This window comes from Danio rerio, chromosome 10 (assembly GCF_052040795.2).
Source record: "Danio rerio strain M-AB ecotype USA chromosome 10, GRCz13ab, whole genome shotgun sequence".
In the NCBI taxonomy this organism is placed as follows: domain Eukaryota; kingdom Metazoa; phylum Chordata; class Actinopteri; order Cypriniformes; family Danionidae; genus Danio; species Danio rerio.
Window position 1 is genome coordinate 1751325 of NC_141030.1, and position 16443 is coordinate 1767767.

Sequence of the window (16443 nt, forward strand, 5' to 3'; positions counted from 1 at the left end):
CAAACACATGGAGGAAATACAGAAAAAGCCTCACCAGAGGAAAAAATAAACACAAACTCACCTCCCAGGATCCTCCAGCAAAGACGCCATCAAATCTGCAGGGAAAGAATCGAGAACACAGGCGGCCATGACTTCAGCTGTAGGTGTGTTACATGTCTCTGTGTGTGTGTGTGTGTGGGTCACTCACCTTGATTAGTATCTGGCTCACACTGCTCTGGTTTCACTGAAAGCAACAAGATCATGTTAAACTGAGACTCCAGCACTGTAAACAGGACAATCAGGAAGTCCACATTTAATTCAATCAATTTAATTCAATTATACAGTTTTAAAAATGCTTGATTGTTTTAACCCAAAGCTGGCTCAATTTTGGACAAACCCATTTATATCTTTAATTTAATTTAATTTAATTTACATTTCCTAATATAATGGTTGGGTTTGTCCATATTTTACCCAACATTGGGTTTACAACATCCCAGCAATTTTTAAATATATATTTGTAAATAACGAAGTCTTTAAATATTTTATATTTGCTTTTATTTTGTTTTTGTTGTTACTATTTCAAGGTCACGAGTGATTGTGTAAGCCTTTCACAGACTCTGTATGTGACTAATAGCATACATTTGAAAATTTTGTGTGCAGCTGAAGTCAAAGATTTAGCTTTCGGAATCTGGTAAAAAATTGTAAATTTTTTTACAACAAAAATACAAAACTAAAACAAAACAGACTGAATCAAAATTCAACTAAAACAAAACAAATTAAAACAAAAACAATCAAACGGACAAAACTAAAACTAACAAACCAAAAAAACGATACAAAACAAACTAAAACAAAACAAATAAAAACAAAGCTTAAAACTAAAAGTAAAATTTAAACAAAACAAATTAAAACATAACAAAAAGTGAAACAAAAACAAAATAAACTAAAAGCAAAACAAACTAAACAAAACAAAAAGTGAAACAAAAACTAAAAGTAAATAAAACAAAAACAAAAACAAAACAAATTAAAACAAAACAAATAAATAAAACTAAATCAAAACTAAAACGAACTAAAACAAAACAAAAACAAACAACACTAAACAAAAAAAGTACAACAAAAACAAAAAGTAAATCTAAAACTAAAACAAAAAACTAAACAAAAACAAAAAGTGAAACAAAACAAAAATCTAAAACTAAAACAAAAAAACTAAACAAAAACAAACAAAAAAACAAAACAAAAAGTGAAACAAAAACAAAAATCTAAAACTAAAACAAAACAAATTAAAACAATCAAATAAACAAAACAAAATAAACTAAACAAAACTAAACTAAAAACAAAAAGTAAATCTAAAACCAAAAACAAACAAATAAACAAAACTAAAACGAACTAAAACAAAACAAAACAAAACAAAACTTAAAATTACCTAAAATTAAAAAACCTAAAATTAAATCCAAAACAAAACAAAGCTAAAAGTAAAGCAAAACTAAAACAAAACAAACTAAAACGAAAGAAAAAAACAAAACGTAAAACTAAAACAAAACTAAACTTCAAATTAAAACTAAAATTACAATAAAATAAAACAAAATAAAATAAATAGCTTATTCTAGGTGATGATGATTGTGATGATGATGCAGTTGATGTACCTGTCAGAGGAGAGTGCAGATGATGAACTGATCTCAGCTCAGGTGAAGACAGAAGCTCCTGGTCTCCTCTCTGTGGATCTGCCGTCGCTCCAGAATGACGAGCTGAAGGACAGAAACTCCTCACTTCTCACACATCCAGCAAACACACAAACACAGAGAGAGCTTGTTTATTCTTCAGGATTTTTTCTTCTTCAGTATTTTATACGTTTTTGCTCCTGAAGTTGTTACCTTCTTGTATGACTCTGAGAGAGCTGGACAGGGGTTTCTTCTCCACACTGGCCGTCAGTAAGGGACGGTGCGTCTCAATATGGTTCACCAGCTGAAGAAGAGGACAGGCAATCAAGCAGAAAACATCCATTCATGTGCTAGTGAGCATTAAAATGTGTTGAAAATATTTGTTTAATACATTTATTTGATAAATAACACATTTCTTCAACTATAGGCGATGTCTATGTGTACATGTTCAGAGATGTGTACTAGTGTATGAACTCAGTTTTACGTCTCACCAGTCGGGTATTAGCAAACTCTCTGTCCATGTGGTCAGCGATGCTCTGCAGTCTGAGCAGCTGATTGTCCATCTCTGAGAGCCGTGCTGAGATCTGACTCCGGGACATCATTATCTGCTCCAGGGGGTCCCGGGAAGCCCGAACGCCGGTCATTACTTGCTCTAGGGAGTACCGGGGAGCTCGGACGCCAGCCAGGACACTCAGAGTCACAGGGTCTCCACTAAGAACAGCTTCAGGAGACGTGCACACTACTGAGGGCTCTATTGGAGAGCAACACCAGAACACTACTGTTAGGACATTCTGACATCATTATTACCTAATTTTGTAATATCGTATATTGATAGTTAAATTATATTTCGTAATATCATTTATTGACTGTTAATTTATATTTTGTAATATCGTATATTGATTGTTAATTTATATTTCGTAATATCGTATATTGATTGTAAAATTAGATTTCGTAACATCGTATATTGATTGTTAAATTATATTTCGTAATATCTTATATTGATAGTTACATTATATTTCGTAATAATGCATATTGCTGATCAAATTATATTTCATAATATTGTAAATTTGACAGTCAAATTATATATTGTAATATCATATATTGCTGATTGAATGTTTTTTTTGTGAGACAAATCAGAATAACTGCCCTAAAAAATCCCTTCTGTATTTCTGTGAACTGTGACTGCACCTGGAATCTCTTCAGGCGTGTTTGGGGTGAAGGTGTGGGAGGGGTTAGGGGCGTGGTTTACGACAGATGCTGCCAGTAGATGGAGTTGAGCAGATGTGGGCGGAGACTGAGGCAGATTCTCCAGAAGAGACTCGTCTGTCAGATCTACCACATTGATGAATCTCCGTCCCTCAGGACTCTACAACAACAGCAACAAACAGAGACGAGATCAAACACTCAATATCAATGTTTACTAAAACTAAAAATGCAAATTAAATGTATGTCCAAAACTGTAATATTGCATAAAACACTTGCGAATGAAGTAACATTTCGATTGAGTAAAATTCATATTGTGTTTTGAACTTACAAACTGGATTTGTGTATTTACGAATTGCGTTTTGAACTTACAAATTGAACTTGTGTATTTACGAATCGTGTTTTGAATTTACAAACTGAATTTGCGTATTTACGAATTGCGTTTTGAATTTACGAATTAAATTTGTGTATTTATGAATTGTGTTTCGAACTAACAAATTGAATTTTTGCATTTACAAATCATGTTTTGAATTTACGAACTGGATTTGTGTTTTTACGAATTGCGTTTTGAATTTACGAATTGAATTTGTGTATTTAAGAATCATGTTTCGAATTTACTAATTGAATTTGTGTATTTACGAATCATGTTATGAATTTACGAACTAGATTTGTGTTTTTACGAATTGCGTTTTGAATTTACGAATTGAATTTGTGTATTTAAGAATCATGTTTTAAAGTTACGAACTGGATTTGTGTTTTTACTAATTGCGTTTTGAATTTACAAATTGAATTTGTGCATTTACGAATCGCGTTTTAAATTTACTTATTGAATTTGTGTATTTACAACTTGTGTTTTGAACCTACAAATTGTATTTGTGTATTTACGAATTGTGTTTTGAATTTACGAATTAAATTTGTGTATTTTTTTATTATGTTTTGCATTTACAAACTGGATTTGTGTTTTTTACGAATTGCGTTTTGAATTTATGAACTGGATTTGTGTATTTATAAATCGTGTTTTAAATTTACGAATTTGTGTATTCACGAATTGTGGTTTGAATTTACAAACTGGATTTTCTACACGTGAATTATGTTGTGGATATATGAATTATATTTTGTGAATGTATTATTTATGAGACTGATCTGGCTCTATATGTCCCATCACACACGTTTAGAATTCGAATGCTGGAGTTTATTCAGCAAATGTGTTTACATTGTAGTTTTTGTAGTAAATTTTTCTATCCTACTCATTTATGTGCATACATTTTCAAAATGTCTGCTCCTTTTATGTAATATTCCGAAATGAGCATAAAACATGTAGGTTAAAACATATCTAAACAGAAACCATTGAAGCACTGCTGAATTAGATGATGGTTTTACCACAGTAACTCCTCCATGATCTGACTCTGGACGGCTGCTGTTCTCCGGTTGGTCTGATGGTTTTTCTTTAGCGTACCGAAGGTTCATGAAGACGTCTGGAGGAACAACTGGAGCAACATCGAGCAGTCCTCCTTCAGCTGTCGGTGTAGAAACACACACGAGACACATTACACATTTACACAAAAAGCTCAGAAACACACCAAAAACAGAGCAAATAAATAAATAATGTGTTATAATATAATAAAAAAATAAATAAATAAATAATGTGTTATAATATAATAAAAAAATAAAAAAATAAATAATGTGTTATAATATAATAAAAAAATAAAAAAATAAACAATTAAATCTAAAATATCTAAAATAAAAAAGGAAACATAATGCAGAAATAAAATGCATGTTAAAAAAAGTAAAACGTTTAAAATAAAAACAACATTAAAAAAAAACAGAAATGAATTCAAACTATAAATAAAAACACACATAATCGTACAAAACATTTAATTGCTCAATTATTGTTGAAAAAAAATCCAAGGTAGTCTTTAGCCCGTTATTTTCTGTAGCTTCAAACCAAATCTACCTTCGGGTATATATAAAGTAACCTAACCTGACCTTAACAGAGATTTTTACAACACGTTTCTAATCATAATAGTTTTAATAACTCATTTCTAATAACTGATTTATTTTCTCTTTGCCATGATGACAGTAAATAATATTAGACTGGATATTCTTCAGGATACTAGCATTCAGCTTAAAGTGACATTTAAAGTCTTAACTAGGTTAAAGTTAGGGTAATTAGGCAAGTCATTGTATAACAGTGGATTTATCAGTAGAATATTGCAAATATATTTCTTAGAGCGGATAATAAAATTGGCTTTGAAATAGTTTTAAAAATTAATAAACTGCTTTCATTCTAAGAAAACTAAAATAAATAAGAAGAACAAATATTATAGGAAATACTGCGAAAAACTCCCTTTCTCTGTTATGTACATATCACTTGCAAAATGTTTGAAAAAGATCACAAATTTGACGGGAGGGTTAATAATTTTGACTTCAACTGTATGTTGAAAAGGAAAAAGAGCAATAAATTATTGTATGATGTTAAATTGTGTGAAGGTCATGTGACAATCAGGAAGAACGCAGCATCTCATTTCTCACAGGAGGCATTTTGTGTTCCTGAGTTTGTTTGTCCAAACAAACTTGGCAAAACTGATCTCCACGAGAACGCAAGTCCATTCACTGCATACTTAATATTGTGAAACAGCTATAGAGAATGATCTGAGACTGAAAGCAGACTTACGAGCAGATGGCATGCTGGGAGATGGAGGAATCTGGACAGAAACGGCTTTATCTGTGATGGAGCGAGGCGGATCTGCAGTGAACAAAAGCAGAAGTGAGGTAACTGTAAGACACTGCTCCAGCCACACTATGGAGCTAAAAATGTGACAAAATAACCTGAATCTGAATTGTGTTATGTTCATTTGAATTATTCACAATTATAATTTAATAGGGCGGCACGGTGGCTCAGTGGTCAGCACTGTTGCCTGCAAAGCAAGAAAGTCGCTGTTTCGAGTCCTGGCTGGGTCAGTTGTCATTTCTGTGTGAAGTTTGCATGTTCTCCCCATGTTGGTGTGGGTGTCCTTCCCAGGTTTCCCCCACAGTCCAAACACATGCGCTATAGGGGAATTGAAGAACTAAACTGGCTATAGTGTACGAGTGTGAATGTCACAGTGTAAGCAGGTTTCTCAAATGAACACGATTCAAACTGAGCTCGTTTTGTCGTATTTGTAGCTCCATACACACCTGCTTCAGTGTTTGTGGAGGCGTCCTGGATCTCCGCAGGTCTTTTCTGTGTCGAAGCAAAGGCGTGAAGCTCAGCTGACGTCACGTAAGCTTTATCCAACAACCGCAGTCCACTCAACTCAGAGTCAAACACACCTGAAACACACACATATTTACACTCATGCGAGAAGCAGCGCTGCTGACGACAACTAAACCTGTTCAAAAGCATTTTCAGCAAGGTAAATAATGTCCAAATAAACAACATCTCAGTTATTTTCATTATTCATTTATTCATTTTCCTCTGGCTGAGTCACTTATTATCAGGGTTCGCCACAGCGGAATGAATTGCCAACTACTCTGGCATATGTTTTTGCTGCCCGTCACAACCTTGTACTGGGAAATATTAGTTATATCAATTACATAAATTAATTATATTTCTTTCACTTAAACACCTAAAGAAAAATGTTGCATTGTTGACCAATTGAAATCAAAAGGCTTTTAAACTACTACAATAAGCATTAATTAATAATTAATATTTTAAAAACACTGCGCATATATATATATAAATATATATATATATATATATATATATATATATATATATATATATATATATATATATATGTTTGTGTGTGTGTGTGTGTGTGTGTGTGTGTGTGTGTGTGTGTGTGTACGTGTTTTCGTGACATATCAGGACACAAATCTGTATAATGACATGGGTATGACACAGGTATTACAAAAAGGAGGTGAAATATGAGGACATTGGAGACGTCCTCGTTTCTCAAAATGCTTATAAATAATACAAAATGAGTTTAATCAGAGAGTAAAGCTGCACTCAGTCTCCTGTGATGATTGGGTTTAGGGGTGGGGTGGGGTGAGGGCAATACAATATACAGTTTGGACAGTATAAAATGAATGGAAACCTATGTAATGTCCCCACTTTTCACAAAAACAAACATGTGTGTGTGTGTGTCAAATGTGAAAAACAGTGAAAAAAACTACAAAAAAAATCTAAATACACAGCAAAAACAAATTTTGTATAGTTCATTCATTCATTTTTCTTCGGCTTAGTCCCTTTATTCATCAGGGGTCGCCACAGCGGAATGAACCACCAATTATTCCAGCATATGTTTTACACAGCGGATGCCCTTCCAACTGCAACCCACTACTGGGAAACACCTATACACTCTCATTCTCACTCACACACTCACACACACACACACACACGTTTGTTTTTGTGAAAAGTGGGGACATTACATAGGTTTCCATTCATTTTATACTGTCCAAACCGTATATTAAATTGCCCCTCACCCCACCCCACCCCTAAACCTAACCATGACAGAAGTCAGTGTGCAGCTTTACTCTCTGATTAAACTCATTCTGTAGGATTTATAAGCATTTTGAGAAATGAGGACGTCACCAATGGCCTCATATTTCACCTCCTTTTTGTAATACCTGTGTCATACCCATGTCATTATACAGATTTGTGTCCTGATATGTCACATAAACACGTACACACACACACACACACACACACACACAGTTTAGTTCATCAATTCCCCTAAAGCGCATGTGTTTGGACTGTGGGGGAAACGCACGCCAACACGGGGAGAACATGCAAACTCCACACAGAAACGCCAACTGACCCAGCCGAAACTCGACCCAGCAACCTCCTTGCTGTGAGGCCACAGTGCTGGCCACTAAGCCACCATGCCACTCTTAGATAAAAAAAATCCATAATACAAAACTGTAAACAGCTGCAAGATTACGACGCTGTCTGTGAATGTTTGTGATGATATGATTTGAGATCGTATTTGTCTAATAATGGTAGGGAAACGCTCCCCTGAATAAAACATCCCGAGTGTATAATCTCTGAGAAGCATGTATTTCATTACCTGAAGGAATGGTGTATCCATCATCCTGATCTGGCTCATCTTCTGCAGGCTGCACACATCATAAAACACTCAATCACAACACTTTATAAGCTTTCTTTGGGTAACAATATTGCTGATTATGAGGTGCTGGATGGGGAGCTGCTAAGCCCAAATTACAAGCCGTTGCCCTCTAGTGGTGACTTAAGGATAGGGAGGATGGTGGTCATTACACTCCCACACAAGGGTTAAATGTGTCAGATAGAAGTCACTTCATTCACCTCATCTGGAGGAATGATGGAGTCCTCGGGTCTGAAGGTGACTCCAGGCTTCTGCTCTTGGTTCTTCTCCTCTCTCCTCTTCTTTCTGAATGAGACGAGGTGAGGAGATTAGTCAGAAAGCTGATGTTGTTGTGGTGTGTGTGCTTGTCTGTGACGGTATGAGTGGTTTGCAGTCTTGACCTCTTGCTGGACGGGCTGCTGGAGCTCTGGTTCTGCGGGACGGGTTCAGTCTTGATCAGCTGTAGTTTGGGCTCTGCTCTGGTTTGCTTCACTGAGCTCCATCTCAGCAGATCCTCCAGCGGGATGAGGCGAGGGGTTCGTACCGGCGCAGAGCTGAACCGCAAATACTGAACCAACAAACGACAACACAAAAAAACTACATCAACGCGAATACATCCATATATGCAAAGAACAAACGTTAATTAGCTTACAAATGAAGTTCTGTGTAATAAAATGAAATGACACAGCGAAAAAGCACTGAACACATGAAGAAAGGTAGGTGTGGAAAAGCAGTGAAAGCCCAGACAGCAGCTGAAATCTCTCAGTAGTTCTTCAGCAAGCTTCGCCCTTCCTCAGTGTAAATGAAGATCAGCTGCTTTAGTCCAACATCTACACTAGCAGGAGGATGAAGATGAAACCATTTCAGCAAGACACTGATTAAACCCAGCCAAGGAGACTCTCAGATGCTTTCAGAGAAAGAAAATCAAGCTGTAGAATGGCCAAGCCAATCACCTGATCCAAATCCAATAGAGAATACAGAATAAAGCTCAGATTTGATAGACGAGACCCACAGAACCATCAAGATTTTGACACTGTTGAAGTCTGAAAACACTCCTGAGCAATGCATGTGACTTCATTCTCTATACGAGAGGAGTCTTTAAGCTGCCATCATTAATAAAGCCTTTTATGTAAAGTATTAAATACACTTCAGTAGTTCAGGACTTTCTCCTTCTGTGATTTCATTGTTTATTACACAACTACTTTAGAATTCTGACTTTAATTGTATATCTTTTACTTGATATTATTATTTATTTGTATTTTATTTCAATATTATTCATATATATTTATAGAACCTAAATGTGTATGTGTGTGACGCGTGTGTTTTTTTTATTTATTTTTTTTGAGAAAGAGAAGAAATGCCTACATTATTGAATACAATTTTAAATGACCAACATATTATGAGAATTATAGACAAATGTTCATCTTTGAGCAACTGGTTTGTTTGTGAGAGCCAAAAATAACTCATATTTACAATTTCATGTTCACAGTTTTTTATTTAGTCCCATTTCTAAATAGGAATTTTTGAAATGGCTAAAAAAATGAGTAAATGTTGAGATTTATTACATTTTGTCATCAGTTTATTAATAATCAATGGAAGGTTTGGCAATTTTGCGGAGTCTAAAAAAGAAGAAAAAAGAAACCGAAAGAATACACATTTATATTGCTTAAAATGTGTAATTTTGATAATAATAGTAATAGTAATAATAATTATTATTATTATTATTGTTTTGTCTTTATTGTAGAATTATTATTATTACTATTATTATTATTATTATTATTATTATTTTATCTTTATTGTAGAATTATTATTATTACTATTATTATTACTATTATTATTATTATTATTACTGTTGTTGTTGTTTTTGTCTTTATTATAGAATTATTATTATTATTATTATTATTATTACTATTATTATTATTACTATTATTTCTATTATTATTTTTGCTGTTTTGTCTTTGTTATATAATTATAATTAAATTGTTTTTATTATTATTATTATTATTGTTGTTGTTTTTGTCTTTATTATTATTATTATTGTTGTTGTTGTTGTTATTATTATTATGACTATTATTGCTGTTGTTTTTTCTTAGTTATATAATTATAATTATAATTGTTATTTTTATTACTATTACTATTATTATTGTTGTTGTTGTTGTTTTTGTCTTTATTATAGTATTATTAATAATATTATTATTATCATCATCATCATCATTTTATTATTATAAAATATTAAATTACATAAACAATAAACACACCTACTATAATCAATGCTTAAAGCAAATAATAAATAAATAATAATTTTGTATTATTATTATTATTATTATATATTAAAATATTAGTTAAATGAATATACAACATTTAATTATTACATACAATTATAAACATATGTATTATAAGTAAAATAATAAGTAAATGTCAAAAGCGCACAAAATATAAATATATGTATAAAATATATGTATAAAAAATAAATGTATATATATTTTTTCGTAGAATTTAAAATTATTTGACTTATTTAAATAAAGCAATTAAATTCTGAACTAAAAAATATATACTGTGTATTATTATAAACATCATAACTATGCTATAAACATATTATCATATATTTATTTTATATAATATACAGATAATTTTGTAATAAGTATTAAGTAAATGTGACTGACACAGTAATCCCTCATAGTGTGTTTGTGGTGTAAGTGTGAACTCACAGGAGGATCAGGCTCTCGGTGCAGCAGCTGAATTCTGGGATAATACTGATTTGCTGCAGTGGAGCTCAGATTGGGTGGTTTCAGTGCAGGGGTTTGTGGGATATGAGGCAGCGTGACGGGTCTCTGGGCATCAGGGTGAAATCTGAGCAGAGGCAGGCCGACAGGAGCTGATCTAAGAGCAGCAGAAGGCAAACGGAGAGATTCAGGAGCTCCTGCAGTCCTCTGAGGGAGATGTGATGGAGGAGCTGCAGAATAATCTACTCCCAAGGCAGATCCAGACTGACCCCAGGCCTGCTTCACTGGGAGATGAGGAGGAGGCGGAGCATGTGGAGGAGGGGCATGGGAAAGAGGCAGAGCATGAGAATGTGGAGGAGGGGCATGATAAGGAGGAGCAAGCCGAGAAGGCGGAGAATGAAGGGGAGGAGCATGCAGAGAAGGTGGAGCATGAACAGTGGGAGGATCATGAAGAGGCAGAGCATGCAGAGAAGGTGGAGCATGATGGGGAGGAGGGGGAGCGTGAGAAGAGGGAGGGGGCTGAGCATAAGGAGGAGTGGCATGAACAGGGGGAGGAGCATAAGAAGAGGGAGGAGCATAAGAAGAGGGAGGAGCATGAGGAAAAGGAGCATGATGTGGAGGAGGAGGAGCAGCAGGTCTGGGCAGGAGAGTTTGAGGAGGATGGAGCTGCAGGAGTCTGAGTCCATGTGCTTGTGAAGCTGCTCTCGGCTGGCCTTCAGAGACTTTCTTGCTACCGGATGCCTGATGATCGGCTGTGGTCAGAAGCCCTTGAGATGTAGGGATGAAACTCCTGCTGTTGGTTTGAGCGTCCTCTGGCCAGTCTGAGCGAATGGTCAAGTGCTCGATTTCCTGTGAAAGATTCAATTCAGATATGAAACCACATGCGTCTGCATTTCTGAAAATTAGTTTTAAAGTACAGATGAAATTAAAACTAGCCGTATTGATTTTGTTAGCTCACATTGCTAGTTTTGTGGTGAACAAATCAATCTGTGCATGTCATTAAGGAAAACAAATGGTCTGACCTCATAATCTAAAAATGAAATCTGCACTTCCTGTTTGTTTTCAGTTCAATTCTCAGATTAGGTCTGTCTGAGGTATTGGGCGTGGCTAACACACTTAACCACGCCCCTCCAGCTGTCAGTTTGACAACAAACAGAAACAGTGCGCAGCAGGGGTCTGTTAGGTTGTAATAACTCTCCCCAAACCCCCATCGTCCTGAATGAAATGCCTACTTTACTACATCCAATCAGCTCGCAGGAGATAAAACAAGCCCCGCCCACTGTTTTCTGATTTAATTTTCCATTTCTCTAGAAACTGCATCACAATACGAAAAAAATAAACGGTCACAGCTTCCACAACATTTTTGATTAGCAACACGACATGAGCATAAGATGACCTGAGTTTTGCTGGGTGGGTTTCTCTGCTCCATTTCAGCCCTCTGGTCATCATCCTGGCTGTTAGCCACTCTGTCAGGCCTGCATGCTTGTGTTGGCTGATTGGTGTCATCTCGGAAGTTGTGCTGGATATTCTGGGTAACTGAGCTGGGCTGTGGTAGAATCCCACCGGGCTGATGCAGGTTTGCTTGAGGCAGCGGCAGGTTTGCGAAAGAAGCTCCGACCACCTGCATGAGGCTCATGAAGTTGATCTGCTGGAGCTGAAACAGAAGGAGTAAATGCAGGGTTTCTAGAACAGGGTATATACAGGAATCATAGAGTTAAATGGCACTTGATATGCCCCTTTTACAAGATGAAAAGTAAGTCTATGATGTAGTGTGTGAGTGTGAAGTTTCAGCTAAAAATATCCTACAAATAATGTTTTCTAACTCTCGGAAGCTGACCAATTTAGGCTTTGATCATAATTGTTTTACTTTGGTGACTGTCGCTTTAAATTCAAATGAGATTATGTTCCACGCCCTCTTTTTAAAACAGGGTGGAGCTACAAAAGCCTATGTGTCAGCATAATGGCAGATTCAAAAACAATCTGCTTTTATAATATTATTATAATTAATATTAATATAATTATTATAATATTTCTAAATATAACAATAATAATAATTATAAATGTAATAATAATAATAATAGCAATAATGATATTTATAATAATAAGAAGAAGAAATATTAATATTTTAGGCTTTGATCATAATTGTATCATTTTGGTGACTGTCGCTTTAAATTCAAATGAGATCATGTTCCACGCCCTCTTTTTAAAAGAGGGTGGAGCTACAAAAGCCTATGTGTCAGCATAGTGGCAGATTCAAAAACAATCTGCTTTTATAATATTATTATAATTAATATTAATATAATTATTATAATATTTCTAAATATAACAATAATAATAATTATAAATGTAATAATAATAATAGCAATAATGATATTTATAATAATAATAAGAAGAAATAATAATATTTTAGGCTTTGATCATAATTGCATCACTTTGGTGGCTGTCGCTTTAAATTCAAATGAGATCATGTTCCACGCCCTCTTTTTAAAAGAGGGTGGAGCTACAAAAGCCTATGTGTCAGCATAGTGGCAGATTCAAAAACAATCTGCTTTTATAATATTATTATAATTAATATTAATATAATTATTACAATATTTCTAAATATAACAATAATAATAATTATAAATGTAATAATAATAATAGCAATAATGATATTTATAATAATAAGAAGAAGAAATAATAATATTTTAGGCTTTGATCATAATTGCATCACTTTGGTGACTGTCGCTTTAAATTCAAATTAGATGCTTTTTTGAAAAGAGGGTGGAGCTACAAAAGCCTGTGTGTCAGCATAGTGGCAGATTCAAAAACAAGACTAACGTCCTATGCTGGAGAGACTGAACACAAGAGGGCGGTGTCACGATCACCAGCGATCCAGCCCTTGAAGATTGCTGGGGAGCACTCGAACTACACATCTGTCACCGAACTAGACCACATATCCCATCAAACTCCTCTTGCACACACCAGTTCCAGATCACCACTGATTGCAAACACACAGCTGAAGCTCTATAAATACACCTCACTGTCAACACTTGTGCTCAGTCTTGTTAACTGTTAGTACGCATTTCCTTGTGATTTCCCTAGTTTTGTTATACTGTTAATGTTGTTTTGCCGCCTGTCTTGCGTTTCGTGTTTTTAGGTTTGGTTATACTGTTAATGTTGTTTTGCTGCATGCCTCAACAATTCCCCAATGATACTGACCGCTCTCTTAATTATGTGAATGTTTCCGTCTGTCCCTGTGTTAACCTTGCCTGTCTTAATAAAGCTAAGTTTGGATCCCCACCCCCAAAACTAACGTTTGTTTCACTAGCTAATGGCCATTTTACCACCGTGTTGGGTGCTGAATGAGAAGCTGACCTGCACCAGTCTGAAGAGCTCATCCTGCAGCAGCTGTCGGACGCCGTCGCTCTGTGCTTCCCTGTGAGCTTCAGGAGGAGCACCGCTCTGAGTCTGCACCGCTTTCATCATCCGTGACGGTTCAGATTCAGAAGCCTCACATCTGGAAGAAAAATCACAGACACTTCAAGAGAAACCTACTGAAACAGATCCAATGCTGCTTCATGGAAGATCATGTTCACCTGTGTGCTCCAGAAGACACCTGATCATCAGCCTCAGATCTGCAAGGCAAGTTTATTTATAGAGCACATTTCATACGCAATGCTAGTTCAAAGTGCTTTACATAAACAAGAATTAAAGAAACATAAAATACAAGCAGAAGTAAATTAAATCAACCAAAAATTAAAATAATTAAAAACAAGAGGAGCATCAGCTGATATCAGACAGGTAACCTGAGCCACTGCTGTTTGTTTGCTGTCACCATGAGAACCAAACCACCAGAGAAATCGAGATACTTGAGCTCCAGCGAGGGAGAGCTTGAGCTCCAACTCCTCCTCCTATAAGCTGTTTAAATGCGTAGACCCACCCCACCCCCAACCCCCAGGGAGGGAGGAGCAAGGGGGGAGGAGCTGAAGCTCAAGCTCCTCCCCTGTTTTGAACAAATGTGTATAACTAAATAGTTTCTGTTCTCTTTGACTTCCATAGAATAATTATGTTTTTCTCATGAAGACCAGAAATGCGCTAATTTTCTTCTTTTTTTTTCAGTTAACAATCCACTTTAACATCAAACTTTCTAATAAGCTTCTTAATGTGTGAAAGGAGTAAATAAAATACACATATGTACAGACTCACAGTGACTGTAATGACTGCTCATCTGAGTCCTGACTCTCCAGATCGGCCATTGTTAATGCCTGTGGAAACAGCAGATGATCTATTCATTTTTTCTGCTTACGATATTGCTGTAGTGGAATAAATAAATAAATAAAGACATAGAGAGTGCACTACCTGATAAAAGTCTTGTCGCTTATCCAAGTTTTCGGAACAACAAATAATATCTTGACTTCTAGTTGATCATTTGGTATCAGAAGTGTCTCATATGAAAGGTAAAGGCCTCTAGATTTTGCTTATTTGAGCACAATAAAATCTGATCATGCCTTGATTATTAATGATTTGATGAGGACAGTAAGGTCTGACTCTGCTTAGACTAAAGTCTCATCACTGAACAGAAATAATGTCCAGTATAGAATATAAAGTCCTGCTGCAGTGGAGACAGAATGAATATTGTGTCTGACTCCATCATGAGCTTGGAGGACTGCATCCATACATCTCTGACATGACTCACATCACTGATTAATAAAGTCATCTGGAATACCAAAGAAAGCCTTCAGCAGGACTCCCAGAGTTCATCAAGAGTCTTTGTGTTCATCTTCCTCCATCATCTTACCCCAAACATGCTCAATAATGTTCATGTCTGGTGACTGGGCTGGCCAATTCTGGAGCAGCTTGACCTTCTCTGCTTTCAGGAGCTTTAATGTGGAGGCTGAAGTATGAGAAGGAGCGCTATCCTGCTGGAGAATTCGCCCTCTCCTGTGGTTTGTAATGTAATGGGCAGCACAAAATACCTCAGGCTGTTAATGTTGCCGTCCATTCTGCAGACCTCTCTCACGCCCCCCTTACTGAATGTAACCCCAAACCATGATTTCTCCTTCACCAAATTTGACGGATTTTTGTCAGAATCGTGGCTCCATACGGGTTCCAGTAGGTCTTCTGCAGTTCAACAGATGATTCATCAAAAAATCCACCTTCTGACACTTTCCCAAATGATCAACTAGAAGTCAAGTTATTATTTGTTGCTCCTACATCTGGGATCCACGACAAGACTTTTGTCAGGCAGTGTATATGTAGACAAATTAAAATAAGGAATAACACTATTAATAAATAATTAAACAAATAAATATTTAATCAGTTCTGTTATAAAACAGATAACAAGTTATAGTGTTGTAATTGGTTTTTAACTAAAAACTAATTAATTTATTTGATAAAATGATTACATTTATGAGTATTAATCAGTATTAAATTAATACATAAAACATTTTTATAATATATTTATAGATAAATAAACAAATATTATTAACAAAAAAATAAGATAGATAGATAGATGGATAGATAGATAGATAGATAGATAGATAGACAGACAGACAGACAGACAGACAGACAGACAGACAGACAGACAGACAGACAGACAGACAGACAGACAGACAGATAGATAGATAGATAGATAGATAGATAGATAGATAGATAGACAGACAGATAGATGACAGACAGACAGACAGACAGACAGACAGACAGACAGACAGACAGACAGACAGATAGATAGATAGATAGATAGATAGATAGATAGATAGATAGATAGATAGATAGATAGATAGATAGATAGATAGATAGATAGATAGATAGATG

At 35.3% G+C, this 16443-nt stretch overlaps 1 protein-coding gene across 4 annotated transcripts in view; it reads right to left on the reverse strand.

Annotated features, from left to right (window-relative positions):
- Nucleotides 1-16443, reverse strand: part of cplane1 (ciliogenesis and planar polarity effector 1) — a 61020-nt gene that overhangs the window by 9612 nt on the left and 34965 nt on the right. For all 4 annotated transcript variants that reach the window (XM_087269937.1, XM_087269935.1, XM_087269936.1 and 1 more), the window contains exons 30-46: nt 14836-14894; nt 14226-14264; nt 14005-14146; nt 12044-12301; nt 10633-11496; nt 8326-8492; nt 8146-8230; nt 7889-7937; nt 6015-6149; nt 5512-5583; nt 4218-4354; nt 2823-3000; nt 2126-2385; nt 1848-1938; nt 1620-1742; nt 188-223; nt 62-95 (exon numbers count right to left, since the gene is read on the reverse strand). In XM_087269937.1, the coding sequence (XP_087126063.1) occupies nt 62-95; nt 188-223; nt 1620-1742; nt 1848-1938; nt 2126-2385; nt 2823-3000; nt 4218-4354; nt 5512-5583; nt 6015-6149; nt 7889-7937; nt 8146-8230; nt 8326-8492; nt 10633-11496; nt 12044-12301; nt 14005-14146; nt 14226-14264; nt 14836-14894 (2729 nt within the window). The remainder of the gene's footprint in view (nt 1-61; nt 96-187; nt 224-1619; nt 1743-1847; nt 1939-2125; nt 2386-2822; nt 3001-4217; nt 4355-5511; nt 5584-6014; nt 6150-7888; nt 7938-8145; nt 8231-8325; nt 8493-10632; nt 11497-12043; nt 12302-14004; nt 14147-14225; nt 14265-14835; nt 14895-16443) is intronic.